General features: G+C 38.1%; 1 protein-coding gene across 1 annotated transcript in view; it reads right to left on the reverse strand.

The window, feature by feature from the left end:
• Positions 1–902: 902 nt before the first annotated feature.
• ALDH5A1 (aldehyde dehydrogenase 5 family member A1) overlaps positions 903–17,757 on the reverse strand; it is a 37,690-nt gene continuing 20,835 nt past the window's right edge. The window contains exons 6-10 of the mRNA XM_003760133.4: positions 17,177–17,320; positions 14,219–14,377; positions 6,456–6,625; positions 3,991–4,049; positions 903–1,564 (exon numbers count right to left, since the gene is read on the reverse strand). Of these exons, the coding sequence (XP_003760181.2) occupies positions 1,359–1,564; positions 3,991–4,049; positions 6,456–6,625; positions 14,219–14,377; positions 17,177–17,320 (738 nt within the window). The 3' untranslated portion in view covers positions 903–1,358. The remainder of the gene's footprint in view (positions 1,565–3,990; positions 4,050–6,455; positions 6,626–14,218; positions 14,378–17,176; positions 17,321–17,757) is intronic.

Consider the following 17,757-nt stretch of genomic DNA (forward strand, 5'->3'; position numbering starts at 1 on the left):
GTAGTTTTACATAATTTAGTGGCCAGCTGTTTCTATTTTAATTAGATACCACTGCCATAGGAGATCATCCCTTCGTCTTCAATTGAACTAACTTTAAGGCAGTCCTCTTGAACATAAAGTGGGGCTAGCCAGAGGGTCCTGTGTTAAGATCTTCTGTAGGCTCATCTCATTGTACATCTAAGTGTCAAGAGTAAAGCTGACTGGGAATACTGCTGTTAACAGTAATAATCATAATGATAAGTGAATCAAAAGAGTAGTATCCTGGAGTTGTGGGGCGAACACTTAGGCTATATATCAGGTAACCTACTTCACTAATTACTAGCAATATACTCATGTATGAATTGCTTTAAATCTCAGTTTCCTCATCTGTAAAATGGAGATAATAATATGACAGCACCTACCTCTGGTTTATTGCATGGAAAGTCATTTGCAAATTGCAGAGGGCTTATGAGCTATGATAATGACTTAAATGTCACTCTCATTTTTCCAAAATAGTTATCTTCTTTCTATGAAGGCCTGGTATAATTTTAATCCTATACTCTTGTGAATTAGGAAGGGCCATGTGCATTATTACCACTTTGCAGATGAGATGACTGAAGACTGGAGACATAATGGTTTGCCAAAATTGCATGTTAGTAGTTTAGATACCAAAGTCTAAGTATACTGACTTCCAGTCTGGAGATCTCCAAACTCTACAGTTCTCAGCTATAATCCTCTGCTTACTTCCTAAATGAGGAAAATAGGTGAAAACAGAGCCAACATTTTTTTTCCCTTTTCAATAAACACAAGTTGTAGGATTCATTTTTTAGAAGTGAGCCAGAGAGAGAAAAGGAGAGGAAATATTCCTTCTGTCCACAAAGAAACACACTGTACTGTTTCAAACTGTTTTTTTAAAAATAGGCCAGATTGCACCTCGATGGCAATGCCCAGGCAGCCAGAATGTGCAAGAAGGCATTTTCTCCAGGCCTGCCATAGTATGAGAGCCTTGTTAGAGATGAAATGGGCTTAATATATGGTTATTCTGGTGCTTTTGGTACTAACCACCCCTTCCTAACCATGGCGAGAGGGATGCTCTTTTTCACAGTAGGGGATGGCAGCACCATGGTAAGGCTGGAAATCACAACCTAAAAGTCCACCTCAAAGCAGAAAGGACACTTAACACGTTTCACCTCTTGTTTTAGTCAAGTATCTGAGGAACGCTGTCAGCTAACTTACAGAATGATGTGGGACTGGATGAGTAAAATTTAAAAAAATTCACATTTATGGGTCTCTAAAGGTTTATTAAAAATATATGAGATAGCATTTCTCTACACGTATAGAGGGATTTTCCCCTTTGGCTACAGAACACCTGATGATTCCTATAAGCCACCATAACACACATACTTCAGTTCCAGATATTCATCAATACCATACTTTGAGCCTTCTCGTCCAAGACCAGATTGTTTCACCCCACCGAAAGGGCATTCCACTGTGGACAGCAGTCCCTCGTTAACCCCAACCATACCAACTTCCAGTTGCTCAGCCACCCTCCAGATCTGCGCTGGATCCTGAGAGTAAAAATAACCTGTAATAGGGACAAGAAGATTTATATGCAATAAGATTATATTTAAAACTATAGTCACTCATTATTTTTGCCCTATATCAGATCTTATCCATTCTTCCCCTGTGTTACCTCAGGTAACGAGGTGGTGTGGTGGACAGAATGCAAGCACAAAGATCCCGAGTTTATTATTTATTAGCTATCATAGGCAAGTCATTTTATCTCCATGCTTCAGTTTTCTCTTCTGTAAAATGGGGATGATAATTATAACACCTACTTCCTAAGGCTGTTGTGAAATAAAGTAATGCATATCAACTGCTTTACAAAGTTTAATGCACTACATTTTGTTTTCTAAGTTTTTTTTCTTTTCTTGATCTGATTTTTCTTGTGCAGTAAGATAAATATGTATACATATATTGAATTTAAGATATATTTTAACACATTTAGCATGTATGGGACTACCATTTAGGGGAGGGGGTGGGGGAAAAGAGGGGAAAATTTGTAACAGAAGGTTTTGCAAGGGTCAATACTGGAAAATTACCTATGCATATGTTTTGTAAATATAAAAAACTTTAATAAAATTTAAAAAAATAATAATTTCAATTTAACATAAGGTTTTACAAAAGGGAATGTTAAAAACTATCTTTGCATGTTTTTGGAAAAATAAAATGCTATTAAATAAATTTTAAAAAGCAAAGTTTAAAGCACTAGATAAATGTCATCTATTATTTGTTATTTTTTATATCTATTGTTCCTATTCTAGCTTAACCTTAGACCACTATTTTGCAATAGCTTCCAAAACGGGCTCACTGACACCTGGTATTTCTTCCTTGCCTCCACCCCAAACCATCCTACACACAACTTCATTTTCTAAAACCAATGTTTTGATCAGATAATCTTCCCACTCCCAAACATCCCATAGTTCTCTATAGCCAAACTCCTTTGACTGACATTGCTAATCTTCTACAAACTAGATAAAAATACCTTTTTCAATCAACTGATGTTTATTGTCTATTATGTGATAAGCATGGGTAAAGCTTTCCAATTTTATTTCCTACTATACTTCCTTACATAAACCCTCCACTCTAGTCAAGCTATTCTAATGAGGATTCCCTTAATTCATTTTTATGTCTTCCTTCCTTATGTCTTTGTTATAGAATTCCTTCCCAAAGGAATGCCTGTGTTCACCCCCACCACCTGCTTAAAATAGGAATTCTGGCCACCTTCCCTATGAAGGCTTCCTGATCAACTCAGTCAGTGACTTCTTGTTTCGCTGAGCACCTATCGTGCTTTTGTCTGTACCACTTACCATATGTTTAAATGCCATGCCTTATACTGTAATTGTCTTTTTTATGATGGCTATTATGTACAATGACATGGCTGTGTGACTTCAGACAAATCACTTAAACTTTAGGCAAATCTAAGAAAAGTTTTAAAGAAGATGCTGACCTGCACTGGTACATTTAGGACAATGAGATTACATCTCTATAGCTTAACTTAATATAGCTTACATTATATTTATTATATTATTATAATATATATTATTATATATTACAGTTATAGCTTACATCTTTTGCACTAGATGTACAAAAAATCTACTAGGTACAGAAAGGATCCTCTTATCTTTAATAGGTAGTAGATACATATTCACTTAATCACTGAAATTACTCCTGTTGGCTCACACATTCACATATGCTTTTAACCAAAGTGAAAAAAGGCAAGGTGGCTACTTATTTTGGCAAATGTGAATAGATATTTTTCTTCTTCTCTGCCTCCCTTGGCCAGTTCCAGACAAATAGAAAAGCTGTTTGCAGATCAACTCCAATACATTTTCTAAGCTACATTTTAATTTCAAAGGTGTTGGAGGGAATGAAAATCCTCCCAAAGCAGAAGATTCAATGATTTTTATATGAAGTGGTTTAAAAAACTACAGTTAAAATTACATACACACTTAGACACACACAGAGGTTCACAATGATGTCCTCCCGGGGTTACAATCTGCCACAGTGAAGGGAGTATCCATACTGATAAAATTAGTCTTGAAGTACTAAGGTAAATAAAAAGGATTTTTTTTTTTTTAAAGAGGACTTCAGCCAGTAAATTGGGAGAAACATCAGGTATTTAAATAGGGCCTTCCTGACCCTGCTTTTTGGAGGGGGAAGAGGTCTGATACTGTTCAGCCTAGTTAGTTTTGATTTACTCCACCTCTAACCCTTAACCAGGAGTTTCCACACATATGTAACGAGGATAAAGGAGGGGATTCTGAAGCACAAGTCTATCATCTCTACTGGAAAATGTAATAACAAGACAAGGGTGCTATTGATAATAAATCAGAACTAAGTCAAAAAATGATACAAAAATTGGGGAAATGAATTGGATGCTCAAAAACATTAGCTTGAATATGTTATCAACAACTGTTAGCTCATCAAAACAAACAAAACAAAACTTACCTGCTAAACCCACATCCATTGCATTGGCAATAGCTAGAGCCTCTTCCTCTGTATCAAATCTGCCAAAAAAAAAAAAAAAAAGTTTTTTGCTATAAAAAGAACATTGGCAAAGTGGTAAATAAGTTTATCCCTTCCTTTCCTCTTCCCCTTCCTTCTCTAGATTTGAACTTTCTGCAAGGTATGCATTTAGCAGCAAGGCTTCTCTGGATTCTTGGTTCTGAAGGAAAGATTAATATTTGGCTTAGGGTGACTACATTTTAAATTGATGATTTTTTTCCCCCGAAGAAGGCAGGAAGATCACAGGAATTAGAAGTGGAATAAACTACAACAATGACTCTTCTTGTACAAATGAGAGATGGAAAAGATTGACCCAAGGTCAGACAAATGGTAATTAGCAAAGTCATAATTTGAATCCAGACCTTTCCTTGTGCTACTCAGAAAGATACTCCAGCATTCATTAGATAACAAACTGAAAATTATTACATGGAGTAAAAGTTAGCAGATTATTTTTCTTTTCAGTTTACAAATATGTAGTGTTCTTCCCCTAACTTTAATTAAGCTGGAACAAGCCTCAGAGTCACCCTATTGAGCAGATATGAGCATGTCTGCTAATCTACCTGGCGGCACCACATAGCACAGGATGATTTATTAAGAATTTGGGACAATAGACAGAGAAGCATCCTGTTCCTCCTCAGAGTGCCCCCTCGCAAGGTTCATAGGGTCACATTGAATCAGAGATGAAAAGAACCTGAAAGGATATTTCTTCTGATTTATAACTGGGCAAGATTTCCTAAATCTTAACCTAATAAGTGGGCATACGACTTTTATCTCAACTACCTAATATTTATAAAGAGTTTAGCATGGTGCCAGCCACAGGAAAGCTTTAATATTTCCTTCATTCCTTCCTTCTTTCCCTTCACAAATTTACCCTTTTCAGATGAAGATTTAGAGCTAGGAGACACTGCACAGGTCCAGTTTAATGCCTTCATTTTTATACATTAGGGAACTACCAGGCCCAGAGTGGTGGTGACTTTGGACAGAGCAGGAATTTAACTAAGATTCGAGTCTTCAACCCTGCTCTTTCAGCATCGTCACTCTGCCTCACGTGCTCTTTGCTGTTTCTTTTCTACATTCATCTCAATTGCCATGATTTTGATCCCTTTTACTCATGTGCCTGTTTCACATATTCTCTGTAGAGAAGTCACCACTGATCAGCTCACCAGCTATGGTACGGTTACATGGCATTTATTGTCTGTATGGTATTTACTGTTGTGATTATATGGTACTATCTGCCTGTTCAAGATTTATGTCAACTGATGAAGACAGAAATAAATCGAACCAGGAAGACAATATACATAATGACTTTCAACAACATAACTAAAAGAATTCACAACAAAAAAGCCCCAGCCTGAACTTGCTGTAAATATAATGACCAATCTTAATACTGAAGAAATGATGAGAAAATGCACTTCCCTCCCTCTTCTCTCTCTCTGTTCTTCTCCCCACTTTTCACTCTCACTCCCTTTCCCCTCTTTCTGTCTCTCCATTTTTCTTTTTCTTTCTCTGTCTCCCTCTGTCTCCCCTTTGTCTCTGTCTCTCTCCCCCTTTTCCCTCTCTCCATCTCTTTTCTTCTTTCTTTCTGTCTCTCCATTTCTCTATCTTTTTCTTTCTCTGTCTCCCTCTGTCTCCCCTTTGTCTCTGTCTCTCTCCCCCTTTTCCCTTCTTCCCTCTCTTTGCAGAGGTGAAAAAGTATGGCTGTAGGACAGTGCATATACTGCCAGGCTTGATGGATGTGTGTGTTAGTTTTGTTGAACTTTCTAAAAAGGAATTTTTTTATTTTTTGGTACAAGGGCAGGGTGAGTTAGAGAGGAATATAATCAGAAGTCATACCAAAGCAAAAGATGCTTTTTTAAAAAAAGAAAAATAAGAAAGATTTTTAAATGCTTTTTAAAAATGCTTATGCTTATTTATTTGATACCATATTTTCTTTCTCCTCCCCTCCCCTTCTCTCCCCTCAGAAGAGTAAAGCAAAATTATGAATACCAAAGGCCCAAGTTTTCATCATGATTAATATTTTTCACAGCTCAAATCCCACGGTCACCTCCACATTTTTTTTCCTTTTTTAAAAAACAGATTATATGAGGCAGCTGGGTGGTGCAGCGGATAGAGCAACAGCTTTGAAGTCGGGAGGACCTGAGTCTCAGACACTTAACACTTCCTGGCTGTGTGACCTTGGAGAGGTCACTTAACCCCAACTGCCTCAGCAAAAAACAAACAACAACCCAGATTATATTTAAAATAGCCCCAAGGCCACTTTTAATCCAAAAACCAAGGTCATCAGATTTCCTTGAGGGGTCCAACCTGACTCATGGTGGTGGAAATGTGGCTGCTCCCCCTCTCCCTCTGACACACCCCAGAAAATTTCCTTGGTGCCCCTTGCCCCCTTAAAACAGGACTGCTCTTACTTAATCACTGGGGCCACGGGGCCAAAGGTTTCTTCCTGAGAACAGAGCATGTCTGAGGTGACGTTGCTGAGGAGGGTCGGCTCGAAAAAGTTCTTGCCAAAGCTGTGCCTTTTCCCTCCGGTCACGATGGTGGCTCCTTTGGAAACCGCATCACTCACCTGCTTCTCTACCTGCAGGAAAGAGAGAAGCCAGCGGAGAAGGCTCTCAGTTGACAGAGAGATACCAATGTTTTAAAGAGCAGAGAAAATAAATCAGGTAGTGGCATTCCCATACTAGTAATCCCTTTAGGGGAAGGAACTCTCAGGAGGTGGGGATGGTTGAGTCTTGGCAGTAAGAAAAAATGTGAGGAACGCCAGGGTTACAAGGAGGCAGACTGGAGCCTGCATTCTCTTCCGGGATGGGTTTGTGCCATCTCCCCAGAACGGCTTCCATACTGAACAACGTCCTCTTGGTCCAGTTGTCGAGGTCCAAGCCTTTATGCAGAACGTAGCCATGTTCTGGGGTGGAATGCAATCCCCCGCGACCAAAGGAGAGACACGGAATCTCAAAACGCACCCTGAGAGGGACATCTAGAACATCTTTCCAGCCCCTGCCCTGGATCGGTGGGGGGTGATGAACCACCTTCTAGCTCTCTGGGGGTCATAATGCACTGGTCTGACTATTCTAAGGTAGGATGTGGTGGGACTCAGAGAGAGAAAAATTACGATCCCATCCACCAATCAATCAACAAACATTTATTTAGCAATTACTCAATGACAGGCCCTGTTTTAGGCGTTCATGACACAAAGAGTAAAGAGCTTTGCCCTCACCAGAAACTACCTCCTCAAGCTAGTTCAATACCCTGGTGGTTCCTCCCCAGACATTGAAGTGCTTTGTTCAGGTGTGAGTTGACTTGGAATCATGCTATAGCTTTTAATCTTATCATCATCATTTTCTTTGTTTTCTTATTTTGTGAGTTTGCAAAGATGGTGAAGTTAAACCACTAAAAAACAGAAGCCAAAGGCCACAACCATGTTATACCCCAGACCAGCATCAGATTTGTGTGTGTTCATTTTTTTAAAAATCTTAACAGCACTAAAAAAGTGACAGGATATAATTTTCAGAGCAGTCAGTAAGGAAGCACAGTCTTGATCCCCAATGAAGAGTAGAATAAGAAACTGCACAAAGGACAGGAGTCACAGGACACGCACAGCATGCTGTGTTCTCAAAAACAGCCTGATCCAAAGCATCATGAGCCTCGCTGAAGGGGGCAGGGAAGAAATAAGGGAACAAGGAGGAACAGAGAAGAGGACAAAGTGACAGGCAAAGAGAGGCAGAGACTGGAGAGGGGAGGGAGTGTAGAGAAAACGAAAGAGGGAAGAGATTGAGAAGCAAAAGAGGGAAAAAAAGAACATGAGAGGGAAATAAAATTTTTAAATGGAGAAGGAAAGTAAAAAAAGAGTAAGGAGAAAAGTTGAGAAGAAGGGGTGCGAGAAATTGAGAAAGGGTCATAAAAGAGGAGGGAGGTAGTGGGAAAGTTCATTTCCTTTTTTACTTGAAGGAAGTCTTTTTATTATCTTTATTTTCTCTATGGAGTCTTAATTCTTCAACAGCATTAAGTCCCAATCAGCTTTTCTGCTTACGCTGATGAATCCTAAAATAGAGTTCACTTCCTGAGACATTGTTGTGCTTTGTGTAGGAGCACATGATGCTGCCAAGTAGTCCCAGTCTGGCAGCAGCTAATGCTCCTCTGTTTTAGAGGAAACTGATAAAACTGGGGGAGGTGGAGAAGAGAAAGGATTTCATCTTGCCCTGTTCTCTTGAGGAAAGTTCTCTTCCTTTTTAAAGTAGGGTTGTTTTCTTAGCAAAAAGTATTTCTCTGAACAAGGGAACTTAGGACAACTGAGGCAAAAAGTTTAGTGGAATAGTCACTGGCCTATGTTCTATTGGACTAGGTAGGTTTCTACCAGGAATGCAGAGCTGGTTCAATATTAGATAAAACTATCAGCATAACGGACCATACCAACAATCAAAACAACAAGATCAAGAAAAGGCTTCTGACAAAATATAATTTCCATTCTTATTAAAAATGTTAGAAAAAATAGGAATAAAAGGAACTTTGCTCAAAATAAGTAGTTATTTAAAATTATACAACAAGCATAGATACAAGGACACTCTCAAGGTAACTCTTAAGAGCTTTAGGATTGATTGTATGACATGGGAGATGTCACAAGACTGCCCAGCAGAGTGTGCCCTCATCAGAGAAGGTGCTGTGCTCTATAAGCAAAACAGAATTAAATTAGCCCAAAAGAAATGTGAGATGCACAAAATTAGAGAAACTACCCCAAATGTTCACATGGATTATTTGTTTCTGGCTTGTGGCAGAGCACTCTGAGCTCGTATTGGTCTAATCAATCATATCTGCAACTTGGCTCTAACCACAGTGATGTCTCTGAGAACGAAAGACTGTTGTCCAATGGAAATAAGCTAGAAGCCTTCCTAGTAAACTCAGGCAAGTTTACCCATTATCATCACTATTATTCCATACTATACTACAAATACTATCTATAGCAACAAAAAGAGAAAGAGAAACTGAAGCTATCAGAATAGGCAATGAGAAAATAAAACCCACTCTTTGCAGATTATATTATAATATACTTAGAGAATCCTGGAGAATCAACTAAAAAAATAGTTGAAATAATTAACAACTTCAGCAAAATTACAAGATATAAAATAAACCCATAGAAATCATCAGCATTTCTATATATTACCAATTAAAAAAACAATAGCAAGTGATAAAAAGAGAAATTCCATTTAAAATAACTGAGATCCAGGTCTACTAACTTACTATGGGGCACTGTATAAAAGTAATTTGACTTATCAAAGCCCAAGTGTCCAAAACTATAGCTGGCAAACTATATCACAAGGACCAGAGTTGCCTATTTTTATAATACTTGTGAACTAAGAATGGTTTTTTAAAAATGTATTTTAAAATACAAATGAAACATTATTTGAAAATGTAAAGACCATTCTTAATTTGTGGATCACTTGACAATAGGATTTGGTAGTTTGTCCAGCCCTGGACTAGAATTCTGTGGTGTGCTTCCCCACCTCGACCTCACAACCAAAACAAAAAATAGATCAGAAATGCATTCCATATTATAATTTGAGTCAATAAGGTAGAGAATGTCCCCTAGGCAATGGGTCATTAATGGTTTTGCTGAAATTCACAGCCTTCAAAATTACATGTTAATGATAGAAACAGTCACAGCAAATGAAGCTGTTGTTCTATTATCCTAGGAAGTTACTTCTGCAAAGTTCAACTCAACGAGGAAGGAACAGGCAAAAAATCACTCCATCCTAGGCTGAGCTGTTGAAACATGTTGAAACAATCTCACCAAGCTGCAGATGTGGGTTAAAGGACAAAGATTGGATGGAAATTAGAATCAAGCTGTTCAAAACCTCCAGTCTATTCCTGGTGATGTGATTCCTCTTCTACTATCAATATGGCAGTGTGCCATATTGGATAGCGATAACCTCAAAGTTACAGAGGTCTGGGTTCAATTTTCATGTGTTACACATTGGCTATATGCCCTGGGAGGGTTACTTAATGTTTCATCATTCTAGGCAGCACTCTAAGAGAAAAACTGCTTATCCTGTGTCAGTAGGACAAATTTTCTCAACTGGGAATTCCCTATAACCAGTTAAGTCCAGTCCCTATCACCTCTTCAGCACCAGATCCTTCCCTGTCACAAAAAGGGCAATGTTACTCAGAATTTCTTTACCTCTCTTTCTAAACTTGCCATTTTAAAATAAAAAGAGATGGGCATACAGCCAGTATCAACACTGTCAAAGCCAGGAAAACATCTCTTACTTATAATCTCCAAATATTATCATTCTTAGTCTGAGAGAGAGTATATATAAGTATGTATTGACCTACCTTGGTAAGGTACAAAAGATCGATGAATAGACTAAGTCTGTAATTTCAGGATACACTTCCACATTTATGTGAATAAACTACTTTATTTTGTCACTAAAAACTCCTTCTGGCAGAAACATTAAAGGTATATAATTGAGCAACATCAGCCAAGAACTCTAGGTTCTTCTAAATGTTGGTGTTTCCCAAGCTAAATGTCAAATAACTAGGAACTAGCCAATGAGCCCAGTCTTTATGATCAAGTACAGAGAGCCAATTATGCAATTTTCCAAGTGGAAAAGGCTGAAGAATCATGATGACGCATGCCTTGGAATGGAAGCACATCGGGAAGATTTGGAGCCCAGGCAGATGTTCTGTAACTGGTACAATTCTATTAAAAATAGTGAATGAGAGCCTCTTGGATTGGAGCTGGGGAGCTTCCAAAAGGCATTAGGCAACCTCTGCCCCCATTCTCCTGGCTTAACTTCTTGCCTATTAGCCTTCTGGTAAGGGACAGTGCTATGAGGGTGGATGGCAAAGGTTTTACTGCACCCCCTTTTCCACATGTGGTCTGTGATTACAAGCCTTGTTTCGTGGCTTCAAAGTTTGTTTTTCACATTTTAGGCAAAAGAGATTAGAGAGAACAACTACCTTATGAGCTGTGAGAAAATCAGGACAGCGAGTGAGCCCCCAGCAAACTGGGACTGGAGTCTGTGCTTGTTGTTGGGTTAGCTCCGAGGCCCAAGTGAATGAGAAAAGACAAAGACCATACTGCCTTTGAACATGAACTTAGCGGGAGGAAGAGTACATGGGAACTACATTGAGTCTAAGTCCACTCTTTTCAGAGATGAGATGGTACTGGAGAAAGTGTTCTCCCAAACTGGGTTGAGGAAAAATGTTTGTACTAATGATTTTGCTGTAACTTTGAAATAAATATATCTTGTAAAAACTAATTGATTAAATGGACCTGGGGGTTCATCACTGTGGCTAACTGTGGCTAAATAGGAACATTAGAAAGAGACACAGCTGATCTCTCAAGGTACTCTCCAGAACTGGGAGAAGATATGTCTGACTTCATTTTGAGAAAATGAGGGCAAAAAGTATTTTGCTCCATTTAGAGGAGGGAAAAAGCTGTATCCTGCTACAGCTGTGGTTATGACCAAATTTGGGAGAAAAATTGCAAATGGGAAAGATAGCCATTTCTTCTCAAACTAATCATCTTCTACCTAAAAAATCACAGTAACTTATCAAAAAGATTTGCTGTGTAATTTTATTTTAGGAATACATTACAAATAAATGTACAGGGACACTCCAGTATATTTTACTCAAGCATATGACAATCATTTTCTAGTCTATACTCTTATCTTTTTCTACCTTCTGAGGATAAAAAAGGGAGCAAAATCATTTAATCATAACAATAACTGAAATTAATACACAACAAAATGCTTCTCATATATAATACCATTTAAGCTTCATTACTTCCTAAGAGAATATACCTGTATGGGTAATATACCCATATTAATTATCTCCATTTTAAAGATGAGGAACTTATCCCTAATGAACTTATGCCTAATCTCATGAGCTAGGAGGAAATATAAGTGGCATCTGAACTTCAAGGCCATGCTTCTACTTCCTATTCTGCACTACCATCAAAGTTCAACTCTCTCAACTTACTTCAGCAATTGAAGCTATTTTTAATCAGATGGTATGGGGATGAAGAACATGGCAAGCTTTGTGATTCCCAAAGGAACAAGCTGGAGACTAAATCTACAGAAAGCATTTGTTCCTGAGAGTTGCCACAAAGGCTTAAATAGGAAAGAGGGGAAAGACTACTCAATTATCCCCTATGAATGGGCAGGGAAGGGATACTTGGAACTACTAGGTCTTTTCCATCTATTATCCCTTTCAGCCTGCATGAAGGGACCAAAGCAAAAGCACTGAGTTAGACAATGGAAAAACCATTTAACTAAAAAGCACCTTCCTACACCTTCTCTCTACCCCCCACCTTCCCATGTAGTTTAAGAAAATTCTTTTTGGAAGCAATATGCTGCAAGGTCTTTTGAGAATTCAAAGCGTATAAGAGCTCTCCCACAACTCTGTGTTTCAATTTGTTTTCACAATGTGATTTTGGTGTGATCAGCTCAGTTGCTAGGCAGTGAGAGCTTGGCAAGAGCCACATTACAAAGAACCCTTCCCTAACTTGTTCCCTGATATTTTCACTAGCTCTCCAAACTCTCTGGTGATTTGGCATTTTCCTCTTTGGTGCGGCAAGGCTGCCAACTTTTGGGCTGTTATGTTTTTCCACCCTGGACAAGTCCCAATCTACAGGCTTCCACTTTCCTCCTACTCTCAGCTGAGATGATAGCTTCCTGTTTTTCTTTTTCTCTTGCATTCACATGCTACATGCTGATTTTTCTGGCTAACTGCTGATGAAAATGAGAGCCACAAGTTTCTCCCTGATTTTAAAGATAGTGGACAGAGAAATGGCTTTGCAGCCAAGTTCTAAATTGAAGTTCTACTTCTGACCCATATTAGTTGAGTGACCTAGGAAAGTAATTTAATTTGTGCCTCAGACACAAGAATTCCTTATATCACTGACACTGAAAGTTCAGATCTAATCTCTATTCCAATATAAGAGCAGACGACCCAGAAAATATATTGTATTCTTAGGTTAGTTAGGAAATTCCTCGAGTGACTCTAAAGAGTTTAATAAACAGGAAAGAAAATACAGGAAAAATCTTCCTACTTGCCATCATCCAAAAGTGTGACATTTAAATTTAAATTGAGAAGAATTTTCTCCCACTCAACCTCAGTTTTCTCCTCTATCTCTAATCCAGAGCTAAGCACTTGAGATGCTATCTCCCCCTGCTGGAAGTTTTAGGAATTCAATGAATTTTGGGGAGAGTAATAAAAGCGATGGCTAAAAGAATAACTTGTGACAAAAGGAAAAAATAAGAAACCAAACCCAATGTTTCAGCTAGTACACAAACTTGTTTTCAAAAGTCTTTCTAATTTGTTCAAAAAGCCTTACAAACAGTATTTCTTCATCCTAAGCCCTGCAGGGAGGGAGGAGTGGAGACTCCAGTATTATCTCCATTTTATAGCTGGAGAAAGGGAGGTGCAGAAGCAAAGCCAGCTATAGGGCCTTGGGAAATTATAGGAAAGAGAAAAAGAATCTAGATTTCCTAACTCCCAGCTTCCAGATGTTAAACTCAAGAAATACACAAAAAGTTACTCGATTCTCTGATTTCTCAGAAATGAAAAGCTGTTCTATTTTTTCTTTCTTTCTTTCTTTCTTTTTTTTTTTAAAAAGCTTCATTTAAGATTCATCTCAAGCTCCATATTTTATGAGGAATTTTCTGATTTGCTTCACTTTTTTCTGCATTCCTTTCAAGGTAACCTCTTGAATGTTGTTCAGGTGACCCCATTTGGGATTTTCTTGGCAAAGATATTAGAGGGGTTTGTCATTTGTTTCTCCAGTTCATTTTACAGATGAGGAAACTGAGGCAAACTGGATTAAGTGACTTGCCTAGGATCAGAGTTTCTAAGTATCTGAGGCCTGATATGAACTCAGGGAGGTAAGTTTTCCTGACTTCAGTCTTGGCATTCTATCCACTGAGCCAATTTACCTGTCCCAAACAGGATCCATTTACCTCTTTAGAAGGCAAGCTCTTTGAGGGCAAGAGCTATTTTTATTTTTATTTTTTGTATACCTCCAGTATTTAAATATAGTGCCTGAAACACAGTAAGAATTAAATAAATGCTTGTTGACTGACTTCTTCCACAGCAGATTTGAGGACTGACAAAGATCCACTAGTTAGATTGTTCATGTTAATAACAGAGACCAAGCTTTAATTCATTCACTTACCTTTTCCACCGCCTTTTCATTAATCAATGGACCCTGGGTGGTCCTTTCTTCAAATCCATGACCTACGCAAAGTTCCTTATTAATGGCTTCAGCAAACTTCTTCACAAAGGAATCATGGATCCCCTTTTGCACCAAGAAACGATTCGAACAGACACATGTCTAAATACAAAAGTAATGAAATATAAGAAGGATCTAAATTAATAATCCCTGACTATTATTTCTTAGTGGTCCTTTTAGAGTACTCAGGTCTAAGTTTATTTCCCACCTAGTCTTAATCTGGCAAATAAAAAAAAATATTTGAAGATTTGGGGGATATTGCATTTCTATTTTAACCTGAAAACAAAATATGGGGTACAAATTCACATCTTTCTCAGCCCCAAGTTGTCTTTATCTATTTACCACAAACTAAAATGCAAGAAGTAGTAAAATGGGACTACTTGCTGCCTGACAAACAACAAAAAGAGCTGTGAATGAATACCAAAAGGTGAGAAAGGAAGAATTTATTAGAAGCTCCTACAATGTATTAGATAGTGTTCTCCTAAGCAAAAGCACAAAGTTATAAGTACATGAAGAAATAGGAAAAGGAGAAACAAAGGAGACTGAGAATTATCCTGTGTTCATTCCATAGAAAACTGGCAATATCATAGGGAAAGCAAATTGATCAACTGACTGCCTTTATCTAAGCCCAGCAAATACTGTCATCATTGTTGTAATTCTGTCACATTTAACTCTTCCTGGCCTTCATGGACTAAGTCCATGGAGTTTTTTTTTTGGTAAAGATACTGGGGGAGTTTGCCATTTTGTTCTCCAGTGTGTCCCCATTTTATAAATGAGGACATAGGCAATTATGAATTAAGCGACTTGCCTAGGATCATGTAGCTAGTTAAAAGTCTCCAGGGCCAGTGCTCTATACAACTTTTGGCCACTAAAGTCAATTAATTTTTGACTTTGTTGTTTTGTTGTTTTTCAGTCATCTGACTCTTTGTGATTCCATTTGGGGTTTTCTTGGCAAAGATACTAGAGCAGTTTGCCACTTCCTTCTTCAGATCATCCTACAGATGAGGAAACAACTTGCCCAGAATCACACAGCTAATAAGAGTCTGAGGCCAGATCGAACTTGGGAAGATAAGTCTTCTTGACTTCAGGTTTGTACTCTATCCATTGAGTCACCTAGCTGCCCACCTCAAGGCACTCATCAGCTGTTTGACTCTAAGCAAGTCATTTGACGATTTTCTTATCTATAAAATGAGGGAGTTAGACTCAGTGGCTCAAAAGGTCCACGGGTGCCCGTGATGATGATTCTAACCATTTAAGTCAATGTCTGGGGTAATGGCAAGGAGTAAAGTTTTTAAATTCCTTATATTCCCTACCTGAGACTAAAAATCTTAGTTTGTAGTAGTGCAGGGCTGGAGTGTGAGGAACTAGAAAGGCTAAATAGGGAAAACCAGGTTCCTTGTCATGCTCTGGTAGTTGAAGGCAGAGACAGAAATAGAGCTAGATCTGTGATTTCACTACTACAGGCATGAAATTCTTTCTATCCAGCACTTTCTTTACAATTTATGATCTTATAAAATTGCTTCATCTTAGGTTCCTAACCTCAGGTCTATGAACCTGTTTCTTTCTTTTTTAAAATTTTCAATAGTATTTTGTCAAATACACATAAAGATAGTTTCAATAATTATTTCTGTAAGACTTTGTGTTCCAAATTTTTCTTCCTCCTTCCCTTCCTTCTCCTCTCCCCAAGTAATCTGATTTGGGTTAAATTTGTGCAATTTTTTAAAACATATTTTCATATTTGTCATGCTGCACAAAAAAAAAAAAAAATCAGACCAAAAGGGAAAAAAATCACAAGAAAAGAAAAAATAAAAAATGAAAATATTATGCTCTGATCCACATTTGTCTTTATAGTTCTTTCTCTGGATGCAGATGCATTTTCTATCCCAAGTCTATTAGAATTGCCTTGAATCACAGAATTGTTGAGAGGAGCCAAGCCCATCATAGTTGATCATCACATAATCTTGTTTTTAATATGTTCCCTTGGTTCTGCTTCCTTCACTCAGCATCAGTTTCTGTAAGTCTTTCTAGGCTTTTCTGAAACCAGTCTGTGCATCATTTCTTATAGAACAATAGTATTCCATTGCATTCATAACTTATTCAGCCATTCCCCAACTGATGGGCATCCACTGAATTTCCAGTTCCTTGCCATTACAAAAAGGGCTACTACAAACATTTTTGCACATGTGAATCCTTTTTTCTCTTTTATGATCTCTTTGGGACACAGACTTAGAAGTCAGATGGCAGTTTTATAGCCCTTTGGGCATAGTTCCAAATTGCTGTCCAGAATGGCTGGATCATTTGTGAACTTGTTTCTAAAAATATATATGGTAATGACATTTCAATATATTTGGTCTCCTTTTACAATCCTGTGCATTTTAATTTACATGTTAAAAAATATTATTTGGAGAAGGGATGCAGGGCCTTAATTAGATTATCATCAATCCAAGGCAAAAAACTGATTAAGAACCCCTTGTTTGTGAGGGACTTATTTAGGGGTTACATGGTCAGCATGTGTGAGAGACAAGACCTGATCCACAAGTCTTCATGGTTTTGAGATTAGCTTTCTACTATTATGTCATCCTGCCTACAGATATAGAGAACTAGAAAAACACAGTATTTTTTTTTTAACAGTACTATTTTATCCAAACATTCAGTACTTTTTCCATAACTTGTGAGGTGTTAACATTTTGGAAAAAGAGTGGACTTACCAATATAAAGCCAGTATCAAATTTCTCAACTAATATTAGAGTGAGGAAAGGAAAAATGTCAAGGAGGAGTGAACCAAAGGATGAGGTGAAAATGGAAGGAGGAAAAATATTCATGAATAGATATTTAAAATTATATTCAAGGAAGGAATAGGACCTTCAAACACAAATTCTAGAAATACTCTAGAGGACTCACCTGACCAGAATTTCTGAATTTGGAAGCCAGGGCCCCTGCCACTGCTTGGTTCACATTGGCACTGTCAAACACGATAAATGGGGCGTGCCCCCCTAGCTCCATGGAGACCCTCTTCACAGAGTCAGCAGCATAGTGCAACAGAATCTGCAGTTCAAGTGGAAAACCGGCCATGAATACACATTTAGATGGAAGTCACAATCAGACTCTGAATATGCAGTCATGGAATTCAAGAAGTGGCAAAGAAAAATGAGACAAAAAATGGATGGGAAAGGTCTACTGCTCTATTAGACGGCTAATTAGTGCTTATTTTTTGTTACTAGGCAAAAAGCACTGGACCCTGGGAATGGTTAGACACTTATATCTAGTTTGGACCCTGAACCTCTGTTCAGGGACCAAATTTTACTTCCAGCAGGGCCTCTATTTTCCAGAAAGGCCTTTCCTGATCAGCAGATTCAGTTTTCCCTAGATTCCATCATCACTTTTCTACCTTAAAACAAATGACCTTATTTAAATTATTTCTCCAAGGGTTTGGGCAGTCTATGTTAGAGCATCTAAGTGGCCAGCAAAACAGCTTGAATTTT

The sequence above is a fragment of the Sarcophilus harrisii genome, chromosome 1, assembly GCF_902635505.1.
Source record: "Sarcophilus harrisii chromosome 1, mSarHar1.11, whole genome shotgun sequence".
Classification (NCBI taxonomy): Eukaryota; Metazoa; Chordata; class Mammalia; order Dasyuromorphia; family Dasyuridae; genus Sarcophilus; species Sarcophilus harrisii.